Source organism: Nesoenas mayeri, assembly GCF_963082525.1.
Source record: "Nesoenas mayeri genome assembly, chromosome: 4".
In the NCBI taxonomy this organism is placed as follows: domain Eukaryota; kingdom Metazoa; phylum Chordata; class Aves; order Columbiformes; family Columbidae; genus Nesoenas; species Nesoenas mayeri.
The window spans coordinates 46072256-46089288 of record NC_137540.1 but is presented as its reverse complement, the minus strand read 5'-3'; the positions used below and the strand labels follow the sequence as shown (position 1 = coordinate 46089288).

The 17033-nt window shown below is 39.1% G+C and overlaps 2 protein-coding genes across 11 annotated transcripts in view; one reads left to right on the top strand and one right to left on the bottom strand.

Annotated features, from left to right (window-relative positions):
* PCM1 (pericentriolar material 1) overlaps positions 1-4761 on the top strand; it is a 46800-nt gene extending 42039 nt beyond the window's left edge. For all 10 annotated transcript variants that reach the window (XM_080343202.1, XM_080343209.1, XM_080343203.1 and 7 more), the window contains 5 exons: positions 583-658; positions 1705-1955; positions 2165-2257; positions 2377-2500; positions 3554-4761. In XM_080343202.1, the coding sequence (XP_080199328.1) occupies positions 583-658; positions 1705-1955; positions 2165-2257; positions 2377-2500; positions 3554-3579 (570 nt within the window). In that variant the 3' untranslated portion in view covers positions 3580-4761. The remainder of the gene's footprint in view (positions 1-582; positions 659-1704; positions 1956-2164; positions 2258-2376; positions 2501-3553) is intronic.
* A 1313-nt stretch (positions 4762-6074) lies between these two features.
* LOC308040444 (general transcription factor IIE subunit 1-like) lies at positions 6075-9665 on the bottom strand (the record flags this gene model as incomplete). Its single annotated transcript, XM_080344443.1, has 4 exons — positions 9203-9665; positions 7660-7861; positions 6878-7104; positions 6075-6469 (listed from the first exon to the last, which is right to left on the bottom strand). The coding sequence occupies exons 1-4, from the start codon at positions 9648-9650 to the stop codon at positions 6075-6077; spliced, it is 1272 nt and encodes a 423-aa protein (XP_080200569.1). The 5' UTR covers positions 9651-9665.
* Positions 9666-17033: the final 7368 nt, after the last annotated feature.

Sequence of the window (17033 nt, the reverse complement as noted above, 5' to 3'; positions counted from 1 at the left end):
ATTGACTCTTGTATTCTAGAAAGTCTTTAGATTTGTCTTTCCTCTTTATTGTGTATTAGTTTTCGCTAGAACAACGGTGAAATGTTATTGGTTGTCTTTGTCATTTCACTGTTAGTTTCCTTAAGACCATTTGGATGTGTGTCACCTGGGTCTGGGGACTTCTTAATTCTTTACATTTCAATAAACAAGATTGACTTCTGAATCTTTTGAAGCTTTGGTTTACCCAACAGCTATTAACTGTTACAAGGCGAGGATGTAACTGCAACATTTTGCTTTAAAGGCTAGAATAATAGTTCTTTTTGGTGGAACCAAAGAGTTTACCTGGGAACTACTACAGTGAAAAGAAAATGTAATGCTTAGATGAAACACACGTATCAGTGTTAATAGTTTCTTCGAAGTGTGGTTGACAGGCTCATGAGTAGGGAGTAGAACTTTCTGTCTTTATTTCAAACTAGTGAAAAAATAAAAACATGGAGCAAGTGTACAGTCTTTTTCTAGTTAGCAAGGAAGAGTAAATTAGCCAATAAGCTATGAAGCTGATTAGTAGAATTTGTTCTAACTCATTTTCACCTTCCCCAATAGAATTCAAACCAAGAACAAAGTAAGACAAAAAGCAATGAGATTCTGTCATCAGAACAAGAATCTGTTAATGCTAAAGGTAAGTCAAATACACAGTAACTAAGGGATTAACACTTCTATATCTATATATATTGTGAGAATTACTTTGGACAGTGCCTGTGATATGTAATTAAGAGGAAGATGATCAAATTTGCAAGACTTTACCGATTTGTTTATTTTTCATGCAACATACCACTTGATTAGATATATCTGTGTTGGTATAGACAGAAAAGACTATTTCAGGTTTCTTCTTTAAAAGGTTATGTAGGTGGATGAGGTTTTGATGCTTGACAATAGCATGAATTTCAGATTGTTGCAGCCCCGGGCACACAACTGTAGCAGAGTTAATTGGTCTGTTATGATATTTTGGTGTCTAGATTTGTCTAGTAATGGATTTTTCTATTACTACCATTTACTAGCAATTGAAATAACTTTTTAAAGATATATTTCTCTGATTAGTGCTGTCTGATAACTGAGTAAGAACTGAGAGATCTTTTTCTATCAAAAGAGAGAAACATTACCAATGTTACTTTTAATCTACCTGTTGTTACCACCTCATTTTCTTGTGGTTTTCTGTTGCAAAGAGGGGTTTTGTACCTTTTTGGTAAACTAAAAGCAGCATTTGAGTAGAACCTATGTTGCCACAAATATGTGGCAAAATGTTAGGAAATTTATTGTTTTGTATTGTATCACCTTATACCTAGAATGTGTATTTCACAGTATGTCATATAGTTATGGAAGTTGGTTTTGTTGTAGTTTGGATTTTGTTTCTGTTTGTTGCTTGGGGGGGGGGGTGTTTGTTTTTGTTGGTGGTGGGGTTTCTGGTTTTGGTTTTTAAAAAAGCTGTATCAAGTCAGAAATTTTTAAGTCATATACTGTTTTGTGACAATTACTGATGCTTGAATGTATGAGAGTACAAATAACATGTTTTCAGTCAGCTTTGTGTTTATCTCAGAGACTATAATCCATGTTCATTGCTCATTTTTAGCTTTGGATCCTAATTTGTAAAAAAATAATCTGGGATTTTCATATGCTTGGAATATTTTACTGTTTCCATCTAGTTAAAATGTAGTTTTGTGGTTTTAGGTGAACAACATGTGGCTACAATTTTGCCTTATTACCTCAATGTCATGGAGAATGCACCGCCTTTAACGGTCAATACCCCAGAATCTTTTATAACAGACAGTATGAAAACAGAAGAATCAAGTTCATCTTTACCAGTAAATGAAACTCAAACACTGGATACAACGTGTGTAGGAAACAAATCTGCTGCAAGTTCTGAAAGCTCCATGGCTGGCAGCCCTGATACAGAGTCACCTGTATTAGTGAATGAATATGTGCGTATATTTCAGTTAATATACATCCAAGAGAAATGAGAAGCTTTGTTTCATCATTTTTTCTCCTTTCCAGTCTTGTTCTGTTTTTATCTGCAAATTTGATATGGGCATTGTTTTTTTATGTAATACTTTATAATAGTCAAAAATCTAGTGTTGCAGTGAAAATGAAGTAGCACCATTCCCTTAAATGTCACTACTTTTATTAACAGGAAGCTGGTTCTGGAAATGTAAGTCAAAGATCTGATGAAGATGACTTTGTGAAAGTTGAAGACTTGCCCCTTAAACTTGCAGTGTATTCAGAGGTATTTTGCTGTTTGTTTGTGGAGCTGTTATTTAGAAGTGCACACCCTAAATGTTTTAATTATCTAGACTGCAGTAAGAATTATCCAGAATTTTGAGTTTTGTTTTGTCTATTACAAAGGCAGATTTAATGAAGAAAATGGCAATGGAGGCCCAAACGAACAGTTTGTCTGATGAATTACTGGGTGGAGGTGGAGCTCAAGATCAAGAATTAGTAGGAGATGCCCAAACTTTGAAAGAACCTGGTAAAGATTATTTTCTAAATCTTTTACACCTATTGGGAAAAAAAACTCTGGAATGACCTAGAATTTGAATATTTTGTTATCACTAGTTGAAGTAAGCAGTTACTGTGGTGCTGAATTAATATTCTTTTTTGTTATTATGCATTTGAAAACGATGTATCGATATGAAGGGATTTTGCCTTTCATGTCCCTTCTGTATATTCCTCTTAGACTCTGTGGCTCATAAAGTCATAAAAATTAACATATTTAACATGGATGTTATAACTTAATAGTTTTGAAACTTATTAGGATGGAATAGTATTTTGGTTTCTTGTTATACACAAGCTTGAGTTTAATAATATTCTAAATTCTAATTGCTATTATCTGATATAATAATGCTCAATATAATTTGCAGACAGACTGCTCAGTGTTTTTGTAATATAAAAGTTCAAGAAACTTTTCAGAATAGTAAAATATCTCTTCAGGGAAAATTAGTTTTTATATGAAGCATACCATGAGGTAGAAAAACTTTCAGTGTGTATGACGGCAATAAAGATTTGTCATGTTCATGAAACAGTATTTATGCAGCTACAAAAACATAATGGTAATGCAGGTCAAAGAATCTGTTTTAAAATATAATGGTGATATGGTGACACAAGTGTGATGTTAGAGGCTTCTGTTCTGTTAGGCTTGTAGCTCTCCAGTGGAGGGTATAGAGTGTGAAGGAAGGTGCATCTTTCCTTCCATTTCATTTGCTGCCCTTCACCACTCTGTCACAGCTCTGCTAGCAGGAGTCTGTCACACCAGTTTGGTGAATACTGGTGCATATGCCAGGGGTGGGAAGAGTGGCTAAGAATGTCACACTGCACTACGGGTAGCTGTTCTTCATCTATGTGTGGAGAACGGCTGCAGCTATTCAAGCCAGCCATGGCTCAAAATGCTTGTGAAAAAAGATGAGGAGGAAATGTTTTATCTAGGTGCTTTAATGAATACTTAAAAGAAATTGAAACGTGGTCAAGTGCTGTGTTTGATGCCTTGTAGCTGTTAGACAATAATGAGTATACCCTTATTTTACAGAAACTTTTGGAGTTCAAAGTGCATGAGAATAACCTGAAGATATCTGCATTTATAAACTCTGTGTATACAAATGGATATGGAAGATCAGCACTAATTTCCCAGAATTCTGGAAGTGTATAAAAATGTAAAGTTTTTGACACACTGCCTCTTAGGATAGGTATGCTAAATTCTGCCTGTGGCAGTTTAAACAGCTGGAACGGAATCCTCTTCAGTTTTGCTGCACTGTTCTCTTTCTGTCTTAATCTTTTTTATTTTTTATTGTGAGTTATTTAGTAATTTTAAAATTGTAGTTTTAAATAAAGTTTGGACTTGTCTGTAAATTTGTCTTCTGAAAAATTTTCCTCTGGCAGAGTTTGTTGTTGAAAGGTAACTGGCTTTAAGCATTGGCATAGCTTGTAGCAGTTTGTTATTCCTCTTCAGAGAAACACTGTTAACTTTCCTGGGCCAAGAGACTCTTGGCCCATTAAGTTCCTCTATATTACAAAATTTTGGGTGGTGTAGACACAGTACATACCTACATGTTGCCGTTATAGCTTATGTATAGCTGGTCTGTTAAGAAAAATTAGTTTGTGTTCATGCCTTTGGAATTCATTTCTATCAGCACATTTATCTGAGGTGAAGTAAATACTCTGGTTTTGTAGCTAACTGCAGAAACCATCTTTGTTTTTCTGCATTTTGTGGTTTGCACTTTTATTGTGCAAATCAAAAAGTCTGTCTAAAAATTGTAGTATCCTTATGTAACAATTGAAAGCCTGTAGAATCTGTTCTTAAAGTATTTGACTTTGTGAAGAGTTTTCATGTAGAAAGGAAGAAATTTAGGAAATTAAAGTTAATGTTTAAAAAACCCAGTTAATATCAGCATCTAATGAAGGCTTCTGGCAGAGGTGGAATTAAGATTGTAGAAAAGTGGGTTAGAGAACTTGAACCAGAACAAAAATTTAACTTTTTCAGATCAGAGTTGTTAATAAAAGTAAGTCATAAAATTGAGCTAGAAATAGCTTATTCAGCATACCTGCTGCATTATAGAGGTGACGTTCAGGATTGTTTTCCTTTGGTGTTAGCAATAACCATATTATTATTAACCTATGGAAGACAGTGTAGTGACAGTGAAGCCTAAATATGCCTGAAGTTTGAATAAAAAGAGAGTGTGATTCTACTGTGATTTCTTTATTTTTTTCTTATTCTACTTTGTTTTGAGTCTCTCTAGGTTTTTTTAATGAGTGAATTTTGAAGTGGCAGATTGGAGATGAGAGGTATGATTGTAAGGGCAAAAGTATATCAAAAGGTTTGAAGACAATTTAGTTATTGTGCAGGCTTTAAACTCAGGGTGATACTGGATGCAGAAAAAAAAAATACAATTTTGAGGACAGAGGAATACGTTGTGAAAATGAAACAAAATGAAAGCTTTTAATCACTAACTTGACACAAGAATCATTTGGACCTAAAAGAACAACATGTTCATAAAGTAGACCAAGAAGATTTGTGCATATTTGAGACAAATCTAGTTTATATAGTAAGTCATTCAACTCTAAGCTCAGGAAATTGCATGAGCACACACACCATTCATGAATTCTTGCCCTGGAATGGTGCATATGAACAACACATTGAAATGGTATTTCTCTCTACCTTTTCTTCAGAGAATCACAGAATATTGAGGTTGGAAGGGACTGCTCAAGCAGGACCACACAGTGCTGGTTGCTCAGGGGGCTTTTGATAATTTCAGACATAGGAGACTCAACAACCTCTGTCAGTAGTAGAGAAGATCCTGCTTAAAATCTTTACAGGAAGGATGTGTGTACACAGGAGATAAGAGAAGCAGAGCCTTCTGCTGGATACATTGCTTGCTTCCTTGCCAAGCTGGAACAAAATGAATGTTGTATTTTACTGCCCAATAGCCCTTGCACAATTGATCACTTCAGAGACAGTTCTGTAGAGCAATAAGTACAAAGAATTCAGATAATTATTTTTCAGATGAAAGTTAAGGGGCTATAGCTTGTTCTCTTCTGTAACTAACAATTCAGTAACAGCTGTTTCTATGGAGGAAGGTTCCTATTGTGTAGCAGTTGACCTAACAAAACATAGCATTATGGAGTGAAAAATCACATAGGAGTTTTATTCACTTTCACTACTAGAAATATCTGCTACTTCTGGGAGGAAGGTGGAATAGTTGGTTTCTGACAATAGATTGCAGCATTGCTTTTGAAACTTTATTTTATTCAGATATTTGTATCCTGCTGTAACTTGAAATTATTCATGCCCTAAAAATGGTTACAGCATTCACAAGGTCTTAGCATTAAGACAAAAGAAAACCCACAGCAACTCCAGGTTGCTTTTGCTGCAATGCTAGTATTTTGAATTGCAGTAACCTACTACAGGATTACTATCTTGCATAACAGCAAGGCATTCAAAGAAAACCACTGAAGGGCTGACTTTGAAGAAAGTAAACTATTACATCAACTGTCTTTCTACAAAAGAAGCCTTCACCCATGCTGTACCAGTTGGCATATTCACACAGTAGTAGTTATTCAAAGACAGACTGGAACATTTCTTGTCCTACTTTTATATAAGCTTCTCTCTCTTCATCTGTCATGAGAGACACAAGCTCTGGATTTTCACTGACTTCACCATATGAGTGAGGTTGACCAGCTACCATCAAAATAGGACCTTGTGTTTCCTGTTCCTCCTCTTGTTCAAAGTTGCTGCCTCCTGCTTCAATTCCTGCTCTTCCTGAGTGCTTGGCATGTTCTTCGGACTCACTAGTATCACTGGCCGATTCAGGCAGTTTGCTTTTGACAGCAGGAGCCTGGTCTGTGCTAGACGATGACTTGGATTCATGGATCAGAAGAGTCTTGATGATTTCATTATCCATGACAGCTTCTTTAACACTTTCTTCAATTTTCTCAGAAGCATTTACCCCTAATACACAACAAAATGTGTTAGAGATAGCAATTGTTTACAGTTAGCACAGGCATCCTACATAAATGATTTTTTTCTACTCTGAATCTCTTTTACCCACACTTTAGAATTATCTTGAAAGTGCAGACATTTCCAAGAGATTTCCACTTTAAAGGTTACCACTAATGTTACTGCACAATTAGAGCTAAAAATTTTGGGAGCTGGTACCTGACCTCTGGCTTCAGGAATACTACCTAAGTCAGTCTAAAGAAGATTTTTTTTGAAACTAAGATCTGATAGCCACTAGTGCAGAATTAAGGCATTTTTCTATATTCTAAACAAGCTTGTTACATTTTCAATAAGAAAGCTATATTTAAATGGAGTAAGGCTGCTGAATATATTAAGTATTTGCTAATGCTTAAAACTTACCAACACTATTGTTGGTGGCTGCTGTTGGTCCTTCTACAGTGCTCTGTGACATCCAGATAGGTTGCTCTTTAGCTGCTTTTTCTCTCATTTTCTTCTTGGGCTCAGAGTCTTGGACATCAATAACTAAGTTTTGGGTGTACATATTGCCAAAAGAGGAACTTCTGTTGGCCCATTTTTTGGGTCGGCTGCAGGATTCCAGCATACTTGAAGCCATGTTCTGATCGAAGCTGAATGAGATGTTAGCCATTGTGGACAAGTTACATGCAGGCAAGACCCCCTCCCTGCAATTCCCATTCAAAAACAAACAAAACCCCCAAAACAAACAAACAAACCAACCCACCACATACAACCATGTTTTGTCAGCAGACTACCTTTAACAAGTGCTCCATATTCAAACAATTTAGATTCCCCATTACCTCATCACAGAGGCAAGTGATTCTGAATAATTGATTTTTGAATGGTCTCTTCAGTATTGCATCCCAGGTTGAAACACACAGATATGAAACATTACTTCCTCTCAGGAACAGCTATGAATGTATTAGCCAAAGAAGAAGTCTGTAAAATAACTCCTTAAAGCAAAAAAGGTAGCAAAAAAACCCATAAATGTGTAACAAAAATTTAGAATGCCTTAGATGTTACAGGCTTCTTCATTAAGCAGCTGACAGTACTGAACAAAGTAGAGTAGAAAGTAGGTTGCAAGATAAAGTATTTCAAAGATTTTGCAACTGGGAAGTTGTTGGGTGGTTTTATGTTGATCAGAAGTACTAGGGTTATGTTTATACCTTTCTGATAATTCTGGTATTTCTGTTGGCTGAGGCTCCAGCAAGTCATACGGCAGAACAATATCTTCAGTCTCACGCAGCAGCACAAAGATGGGTTCAATCTGCTCATTGAATTTCGCTAGCAAGGTTCTAGCATCGCGCTTTGGAAGTGCTGACGCATCTTCCTCCACTTCAGTGTTGCAGTAAGTGCAGCGGAAAGTCTCTGCAACGTTAACCAAAGTGGAAATTCTCATGTTCGTAGGATACAAAAGGTGAACAGTACCTTGTTAAGAAATCCACACCCTCGACAGCTACCAAAATGTTCTTACTGCTCTAGGCTTTATCCAGTCGTTCACATGTAGGGGAGTGAAGTTATAAAAAAAAAAAATAGGCTTGCCTTTTTTTTGGGGGGTGTGTGTGTGTGTGTATGTGTGATATTCACACACTGACAATCCAAGAGAGAAAGTTTACATTAGGGGAAAAATTAAGTTGGCTCAACATGGAGTACCATCAGATGGTAAGGTTTTATTTTTTTTCTTCTCTGATCTCACCTTAGTTCATAATATAAGAAGACATTTGTAAGCATAAATAGCATCTGGGTTTAGTTGTTCAGAATTCTAAAGTTTACAAAGACCCTGTATATTTATCTCCTAAAGAAAAAAAAAAAATTAAAGCATACTCTGGTTAAAATATATCACCAGCCTCAATGTTTGCATTTCAGTAATTTGACAAAGTCCCTCCATTTAGGACAAAGGGCTGATTTTTGCCAACTGGCAGTACCCTAACTTCACCTTTGACATTTCAAGTTGGTCACAGAGAGTCAAGTTCCTTCTCCCAGGCTCTGGCATCTTTTCCAGGTAACATGACCCAGATGGTAACAATGCAGTTGCACTTAGAGTCTTGTATTTCAATATGATGCCATTTTAACTCATTTGAAAGAGTACTCTCTAAATAGTTATTTTGATTCTAGAGAAGAGAAACCCACAAGCTCTGATGCCACTTCTGCTGTGGATGTGCCGTGTTGCCCTGCGAGGAGCCCCAACCTCCCTGTTGCCAGCACAGGAGTGACAGAACACCTCGCTGCTGCTGCGCTGCCACACGCTTATTACAACAGGTGCCCACAAACCATTTTATCTGTCTTGTCCAACTCTTCCATCAGAAGAATTGAACACAGAAATGGATTAACTAACAAATTCAAAACAGTAAAGTGGGTACTGAATTATTATTTCCACATGAGGAAGCGGGATTCACAGGACTTGGATGAGTAATCTTCACCCAGGTTAACCATCATGTTCCTAGTAAAGCTGAGGCCTGAAATCTGGTTCCCAGCCCCAGCGTGTATATTCAAGATCTTTCTTCTTCTTTCTTGGCCTGTTCTATAGAGACAGCTTTTTCTCTTGCTGTCACCTCCCAGCTTCTCCTGTCCCAGGCACTTGTCCACCAGCAAACAAGAAGTATATCCTAACAAACATGCTTTTATTGTGAAGTTTGTAGAGAAGCAAATTTTGTGCTATCAGAATTATTCTTTTAAGATAAGGACAAATAAACAATATAAGCAACATACCTGTAAATATATCAAAGAGTTGATTGACTTCAAGGTCTGTGTAAGTGCTGGAGCAAGATGGACATTTAAAAGAGGACCTGGTGGTTGAATCCCGCTCATCCGCTTCTATTTTCCGACGTACATGATCCAGTTTGTATTTTACCACATCCACCAGAACCTTGTAATTGATGTAGTAGTAATTGTGCCGACTGCTCCTGCCATTAGGCCCTGTCTCAACTCGCATACGCAGCTTCACAAACTTGTCTGCCTTGAGCGTGTTGAGGATAGCGCGCAGTTGTTTACGTTCGTACTTGAGCAACTGTAACAAGTCATCCTCTTTCACACAGGGGTAGCGGATCAGTATATCAAGGGCCAGGGAGTACTCTACTCCATAGAAACCACGCACTATATATTTGGCCAGGCGTTTTAGGGCTGCTGGGACTTCTGTGATAACATTTTGCTCTTCCATCAGGAGCTGAACCACTGTCAGGAAGAGAAGTGCTATGCAACAAACAGAAGGGAGGTGAGCCATAGTGAACCTTTCTCAGCACTCAGAGCCAGGTACAAAGCAAGTCATTTGCTATGCTGCTCCTCTACACTGAGTAGATTAACGCAAAATCCTTAATGTACACCTGAGAATGGAGAAGGTATTGATAGATATCAAAGATTACCTAATCTTTTGGTACGATGATTACACCTGAAATATTCATGTCTTCTTGTGTAAAAACACACTGAAGGTATCTAGGAAAACAGGTTACAGAAAGTTCATAATAATCCTCTTTACAGAGGACAGCACAGTTAACTTGCATGTCTGGTCTGCCTGAAGTATCTGCTTTCATTCACAGCCAGCCAGGTAAGATCTGAAGTGAACACCGTATGCCTTCAAAAGTAAAGCTCAGGACACAAGCTGAGTAAGAAATCTTTAGCTTAATTCATAAAAAAAAAAATGTGTGAAATAGATGAGACTGTATCTTCCTTTGTGGCAAAGCCACAAGATGTGTTTGAGCACCTTTACACTTGCTCTTTGTAATTTTTCTGCTGGCTGCTGTAGTCAAAGGCCTAGCAATGCTGGGGCACAGGATGCTCCAGCTTGTCTGGTACTGTCCTCACTCAGCACAGGGTGTTTTAGGCTGCACCTGCTTGTTCCAGCATACTCAATCACTGGGCAGCATCTGCAGCAGAACATTTTCCTCCTTCGTACTCTTCTCCCCTACAGAAATAAGACTTCTGACAATAATCAACCCCTAATCCTATTAACTAGAATGTAACTAATTTTAATCAGTGCAACTGTCCTGTTGCTTATTTCTAAGGAGTGAAGAAGAAAAAAGAATGAGGTATGTTTCAATAAAGCCACATCCTGATTCCCTTTGAGGCATGTTAAAATCCTACAGCCACATTGACACCACAGCCTCTAGCCCAGCTGCTTTGCAAAGAACCAAACAGGGCTGGTTGAGCCCTGGCATCCGAAGGAGTGCGGTAGGGAGGTGGCATGTCACAGCACATGCCAGCACTGGCAACCACTGCTGAGGGGCACCTTGCTCAAGCCCAGGTGACTGTGTATTGCTACACAGGGCATAGGTGACCTTCATCAGAAATCCTAGTTAAACAAACAAAACCTATTTACAGTAGCTTAGTAGTTGAGCCGTAATTTGCGTCTCATAGAGGAAGCACTACCTTTTGATTAAGCTAAACCAAATGTAAGCCTGCTGGTCTGAGGCTTGAAACCCCAAAAGCAATAGCACGACACTAACTTAAATTTCCCACAGGAAGAGTGGAGGAGCACTGGAATAGGCTGCTCAGGGAGGAGCTCAAGTCTCCATACTTGTCCAACTGGACAAGAACCTGAGCAGCCTGACCTTGCTTTGAGATTAGTTGTGCCATGAGCAAGGGTTGGATCAGATGTCCTTCAGAGGTCCTGTCCAACCTAACTTCTTCCATTCCAAGGGAGTTAAATTTAACCATACTAAGGAGAAAAGCTCTGAGAATGTCAGTCCACTCCTTGACAGTCCTCCTCAGACTGCAAGAGCATTTCTATGCTTTTTCACAAAAGCCTTGAGGAAGGAGCAATTTCATTACTATTATTGCAGTTTTACTCTTTCACTTCTCTTTTGCCCTCATCCTCCAAAGAGGTTCAACTACAGTACACCTGACTGTCACGTTAGCAGGGCAGCACAGCTCATTGCATGCCTAGACAAAACAATATTCCCAGCCGCAGGCAGGAAAGCACAGGACCTTGATCTTGTATTCAGCCAAGTGTCCCAGAAGCAAAATTCTGTTCTAGCTGCGAGTCAAACCTCAGCAAGGGCTCTTTCCTCCTAGGGCTGAGCAGGCTTTCCTGGAAAGTCAGCGTAAGGATACGCAGAGGAGATGGACTATATATTGAGTATAGCCAAGAAGCTTTAGGCAGCAGAAAAACTGCCGGTGTGCAGGACAGCTTACACTTACTGCTCTTGACCCAGGGCTATGGGCTGGATTCCTGCATCTGCTCTCCAGTTTTTTTAACCCCAAGGACATGTGAGCATAAAACACAAGAAGTCTGGAACACAGATGAACATCAGACTTCTTTCACATAAAAATGTGCTAAATACTTGTTTTTATTCCTCTTTCTGGCCTCACAAATTTGGAATTCGTTCTGTGCAGTGGCTTATACTCAGCAGGAAGGAAGGACAGACAGTGTCGTAAGCCAGCCCCAACTCCAGAGATCAGGAGCATCGCTTTGAGTCTCCTCAGGCTCTGGAGAGCACTGAGCCTTGGCCTTCTATACTGTGGGCAACTTGCCCACAGGAGGGAGGCACCACAGCCTCCAGTATGTGCCCACATCTTGAGTTTCTGTAACCTGGTGCAGCCCCACTGAGGAGTGCTAAGTGCAGTCCCAGCATCTGTGTCGGGTACAATACCAGTCACCTGAATTTGTTTGGTTAAGCACCTCAGAAAGGGCCAAAGTGCCCTTATATGTCTTATATGAACACCAGTTGGATTGTGACATTACTAAAAAAAAAAGAAGAACAAAACTATTTCTGCATCTTGTCCTTGGCTAATGAGGGCAGAACCCTGGAGCAGGTCTCATGACTGCTTTTTCTTACCCTAAGTCAAATACAGAATGAAATAATTTCAAAGGGAGTGTGATAAGTAGATAACATCATTAAGGAAGAAGTAGGACCTGAACTGTAAGCTTGAGGTTTGCTAACCTATCAGTTCTCTGAATCACTCCTTCTCTCAGACTTGCATTACATCTCTAAAGCAAGCAGTACTCTGAAGGGCTAGGAAGTCTGGACTGTGCTGAAGAGCTTCTGAGCCTTGATGTTAAAAGCTCTTCAGGTCCAGAGTCCTACAACCATGCAAATTATTCAGGGGAGAAGAGGAAGGAGCGCGAGCGAGAAGACACACAAAACCAAAACCCCACAGACAAACAAATCCCAAAAAACACATACAAAAAGCACACCACATGCACAACAGAACCTCCCCTATACATACACACATAATATAAATGTTATTACTATATCCTAGGAGAAGACTGAAAAGCTTTTTTCAATGACAAATCCACAGAACCCCCTGTCCATTTGCTGTGGAAATTTAGATATGCAAACCTTTGATTCAAAAATGGCTGAATTTGCCCTGGATGAAGAACATTCATGGAAAATACAACCCCCTCAAGAAGTTCTCCTTTAAGCTATGAAAGAACCAAAACTGTATGTATTTTATAGTAAAAACTAAATAGAAATCAAAATTGGGGGGAAAGCTTTCTCTACAGCACTTTGTTATATATCAGGTTCTATTTCTCCAGTCTATTTTGAAATACCTCTCCATCTTATAACTGTCAAATCTGAAGCCTTGCAATTCAGGAAAATGGCTGATTTTTAAAAGCTGTTATGTACTTTTGAGCTCACAGGTAGCAGTCCACCTTTAAAAGGAGCTTGAGGCCACCCTTATCAAAGAAAGGAAGAGAAAGAGGAGCAGCTCCCTGCAGAGAGAGAAGGGCTTTAAACAGATACATCTGCTCTGCAACTCAGTTACAGTGTGCATTAAGGAGACAGGTATTTTGCTACTTATGTAGGCTGGTTTATTTTTTTTTGCAGCTGATAGCATGTACAAACAAGATCTCTTAGAAGTCACAGTCTAGCCTCTACCATCTTTTGCTGCTTTTAAAGTACTTATTTTTAGGAGGGTAGAAACTACCTTCAGTAGTTTCAGTAACTTAGATGCCTAGGAGGCCCTTCTGCTTATAGTTAATATGGAGCCATCATAATCTTCACTAAAGAGAGAGAAATGCGATATCTTGTTTTCCCCTAAGCAGGAACTACCTTTAGGAACCTCATTTTGCTTTGGGAAACCTACACAGAGTTGCTTGTTGGCAGGCAACTATCAAAAGCAGAATTTCAAGTTAACAGAGCAAGTTCTGCAAGATCTCTCTGAAGCCAGTTGCTTAATTAACATTTCATTTGAGCTGCCTGAGAAGGCAAACTACCCATTTCACACTTCAAAAGGCACTAAACCAGAAAGATTTACTAGGGTAGCCTTTTGTTGAATTTCATATAACTGTATCATTTGCAAATAAGTTAAAAACCTTATCATTACCTCTCTTGTATAGGCAGAAACTTCAGGCTGGTATTGTAGAAGAATTGCTGCCTTGCTAAGAGATCACTGTAGTTGCCAAACAAGCTTAAGTATTTTCCAGCCTTTTCCTACACCTCTCTCTGATAAGCCCTAATTATCACCCAGCTGGAGTGAGTCCCCAAATCACATTTCATTAGCAGCTAAATGAATTCATCCTTATATACATTGCATCATGATAAAATTATAAATCTTATTGCTCAATGACATCCACCTACAACAGGCAAGGACTTAAATGTGACTGCAATCTTTTATTAGTGTTTCCCATTAGTGTGACTTTAGAAGACTAAAAGTAACATAATAATTAACTCTTTTTTTGTTGTAGCACACCAAATATTTAGTATAGGTAATTTATATAATTTATTTAGAAGCTTTCATAACCAAACAAACCTGGAAACTTGAATATCTTGCAAAGAAAAAGGCTGGAATTAATACGTTTACTAGTTTTTGCATTTAAACTTATTAATGCTTTTAGGTTAAGAAATTATTAATGTTTAGGTCAAGAAACAAAAAGCATTTTTGACTGTATTTCTCTAGAAGATAAATTTATGATGACTATTATCCTTTTATGTGTTAGTCATGTGTTTAAAAAATATATTTAAATCAAGTTGCCAGACACTGTACGGTCCAGGGTTAAAATGCTGAATTCTATTAGGATTGCTATCATCATATTCCATCTGAAATCCATGTGTCTTTCATAATGTTTTTTTATGGATGCACAGTGGAGGCTAGTGGTTTTTATCATGTGACTTAGGTCTTCTTGGTGCGTGTTGCAGCATGTGTTGTGCTTTTCTTACTGCTGTTTGTTGCTGGAACTTTGACTCTCTAACTTACCTGGCATGTGGGTCCACAGAGAGCCCCAGAGGTGCCGGAGCTTGTCTGCATAGGACAGGTTGTGGGACTGGTATCTGTAAACCCAACTACAGAAGGTACTGCCTCTGAGAATTATTCAATATCAGAAAAGAAACCTCAGATTTTAGTAGCTATAGCAAGATTTTAGATTTCAAAATATTTCAAAGGTTTGAGACTGCTGTTCAGAAACTGCAGGAAGAGGTGACTATAAAACATCCCTGAGATTAGCTCTGCTCTTGCTTGTGATTCATAGTAGCAGGGATTGTTTTAATGCCTTATGCTGGGAAAAAACCCTGCTACTACTAGTTTTTGTTCAATTAAATAAGAAACTATTGGTCAGATACACACAACTAGGACGTATAAGTGGCATAAAGCTTCAACTGTAAATTTAAAATGTTCACACAGGTAAAATTAAGCAGATACACGTCATTCCACATAGTGGTTCTTAAGCATGCTCCTTCATTGTCATGTTATACTAGAAAACACAAGGGAGCAAGACTGCTTACTGGTACCTGTTGGATTTAGTCTGTGGGAAATATTTACAATTAATAACACCTGTGGGTTTCCTCGATGAGTGTTTTGAACAGGGAAAGTGTCGTGTAACCTCAGCGCTGTTATTCATGTGACAGCCCTCAGCCTGCGTGTGGAGATCACAAGAAGGCACGAAACAGCTTTCTAAATTAAGGAGAGTGATGGTCTGGCTGGTAAAACAGCTTTCAGAAGCAGGAAATCACAAGCACCTGTGCAAGCTGTGGCTGACAACACCGGGAGTTGTTCGGCAAGGGCAGTTAACCTCTGAGTAGCACAGGTATAACTCCACGTAGCAAATCTGCTGCTCAGCCAGGTGTCTGCCTGTTTAGTGGCTGGGAGGCAATTGTGTATGGGCTCCTGCTGTGCTGCCTTGGTCCTGCATGCTCAGGGCAGGAGTAAAAATCACAATCCAAAAAAATAAAAAAGACAAAGCGTGGTTTGAGCAGGTACTTCTGGCTGTGGGTAGCTGTGGCACCGAGGGCCGTGGGAAGCAGGATTCAAGCTGGTATGTTGTTGTGATGTTGTGTAATAGAGACTTTATTGAAAGTAGGAGCTTGAGGTGGGGATAGGCAAAGCCGCCTGGCTTCGTTTCAAACCCATTTGGGTGAATGGTTATGGGCATGCACGGCACTTGCAGGCTGCTTGATGAAATGGAGGCAGGTAATCAACTCAGCAGTCCCAGGTGGGAGAAGTAAATATAATCTGATCAGAGGCTGAAGGAGAACATTAGTGGGTTGCTACTCTGGGGGGCAAAGGTGTAATCAAGATACTCACAGAGCAAATGCAGTATGTTGTTTTATTGTCCTCTCCAGGCCCAACAGCTGCTCTTTGGCTGTTCTCTGGACAGGCATGTGGAAGTTATGTTCTGCTGTATCCTGTATTTTCCACACCAACTGGTACCCAATCCTCAGTTTAAAAAGTAAAGTATAGCTCATACATTCAAGCACTGCAAAATAAGAAAACACCGGAATCATACTAAGTGCCTGTATAACCTGCTGCCCTGTATATGCAAGACTCTTAATGGCACAATCACATCTCTTTTTCCTCCTGCTGGCACTTTCACGAAGTCTCTCCCTCAGCCAACATGCAGGGTGTTAATGTTCAACATTCAGTGTGTGGCCCTGAGCCCTGCTTGTTTTGTGAACCATCCAAACATTGCATTGAGATGATCCATTCTCTTAACTGTTTTCCTATGCTGCTTTCCCTGTATTACCTCATTCTACAATCCTTGAAGGCATGCTGGTATTGAACTAAAGCACCTTAGTTTGAGGGCTTTAGACCTCTCTTTGGATTAGTTTATGTTGTGTTCTTCCTGTTATCTAGAAAGACAATATCATGCCTGTGTTACATATGGAGCTCTGAGGTACAGAATTTGAAACCAAGACTGCTGGATAATTTTAAGAGCCTGAACTCAGATGTAAAAAATAAGGATACGTCTTGCAGTGTTTTATATAATTACAACACAGCTCCCTCTGTCTCTATTGCTGTTGTGATCAGTACTTCCCAAATACAACCACGGGTGTCACAGGCTGGATACTGGCCAAACGACACAACCTGCTGGGCTGCCTGTGCAGCACCTGGCAGAAATGAGAATTCAGTTGTCCCAGTAGGTGCTTAGACCTGCCTGGTCTGTAACACTGTCCTTTCTCTTGCAAGGCATTATCTTATCTACTGTCTTGAAAGCTGAAACAAAGCAAAAGCCATTCTCCTTTATTATCTCATTCATCCACGAGAATGCAGCCTGTCCTGTGCAGTGAGTGAAGCGAGGGGTCTCTGTAAAAGGAATTTTGGAGTCATACAAAGAAACAGTATCCCATCCAAACAGGAAGGGGAATGAGTGGCTGCTATGCTTGTTGGC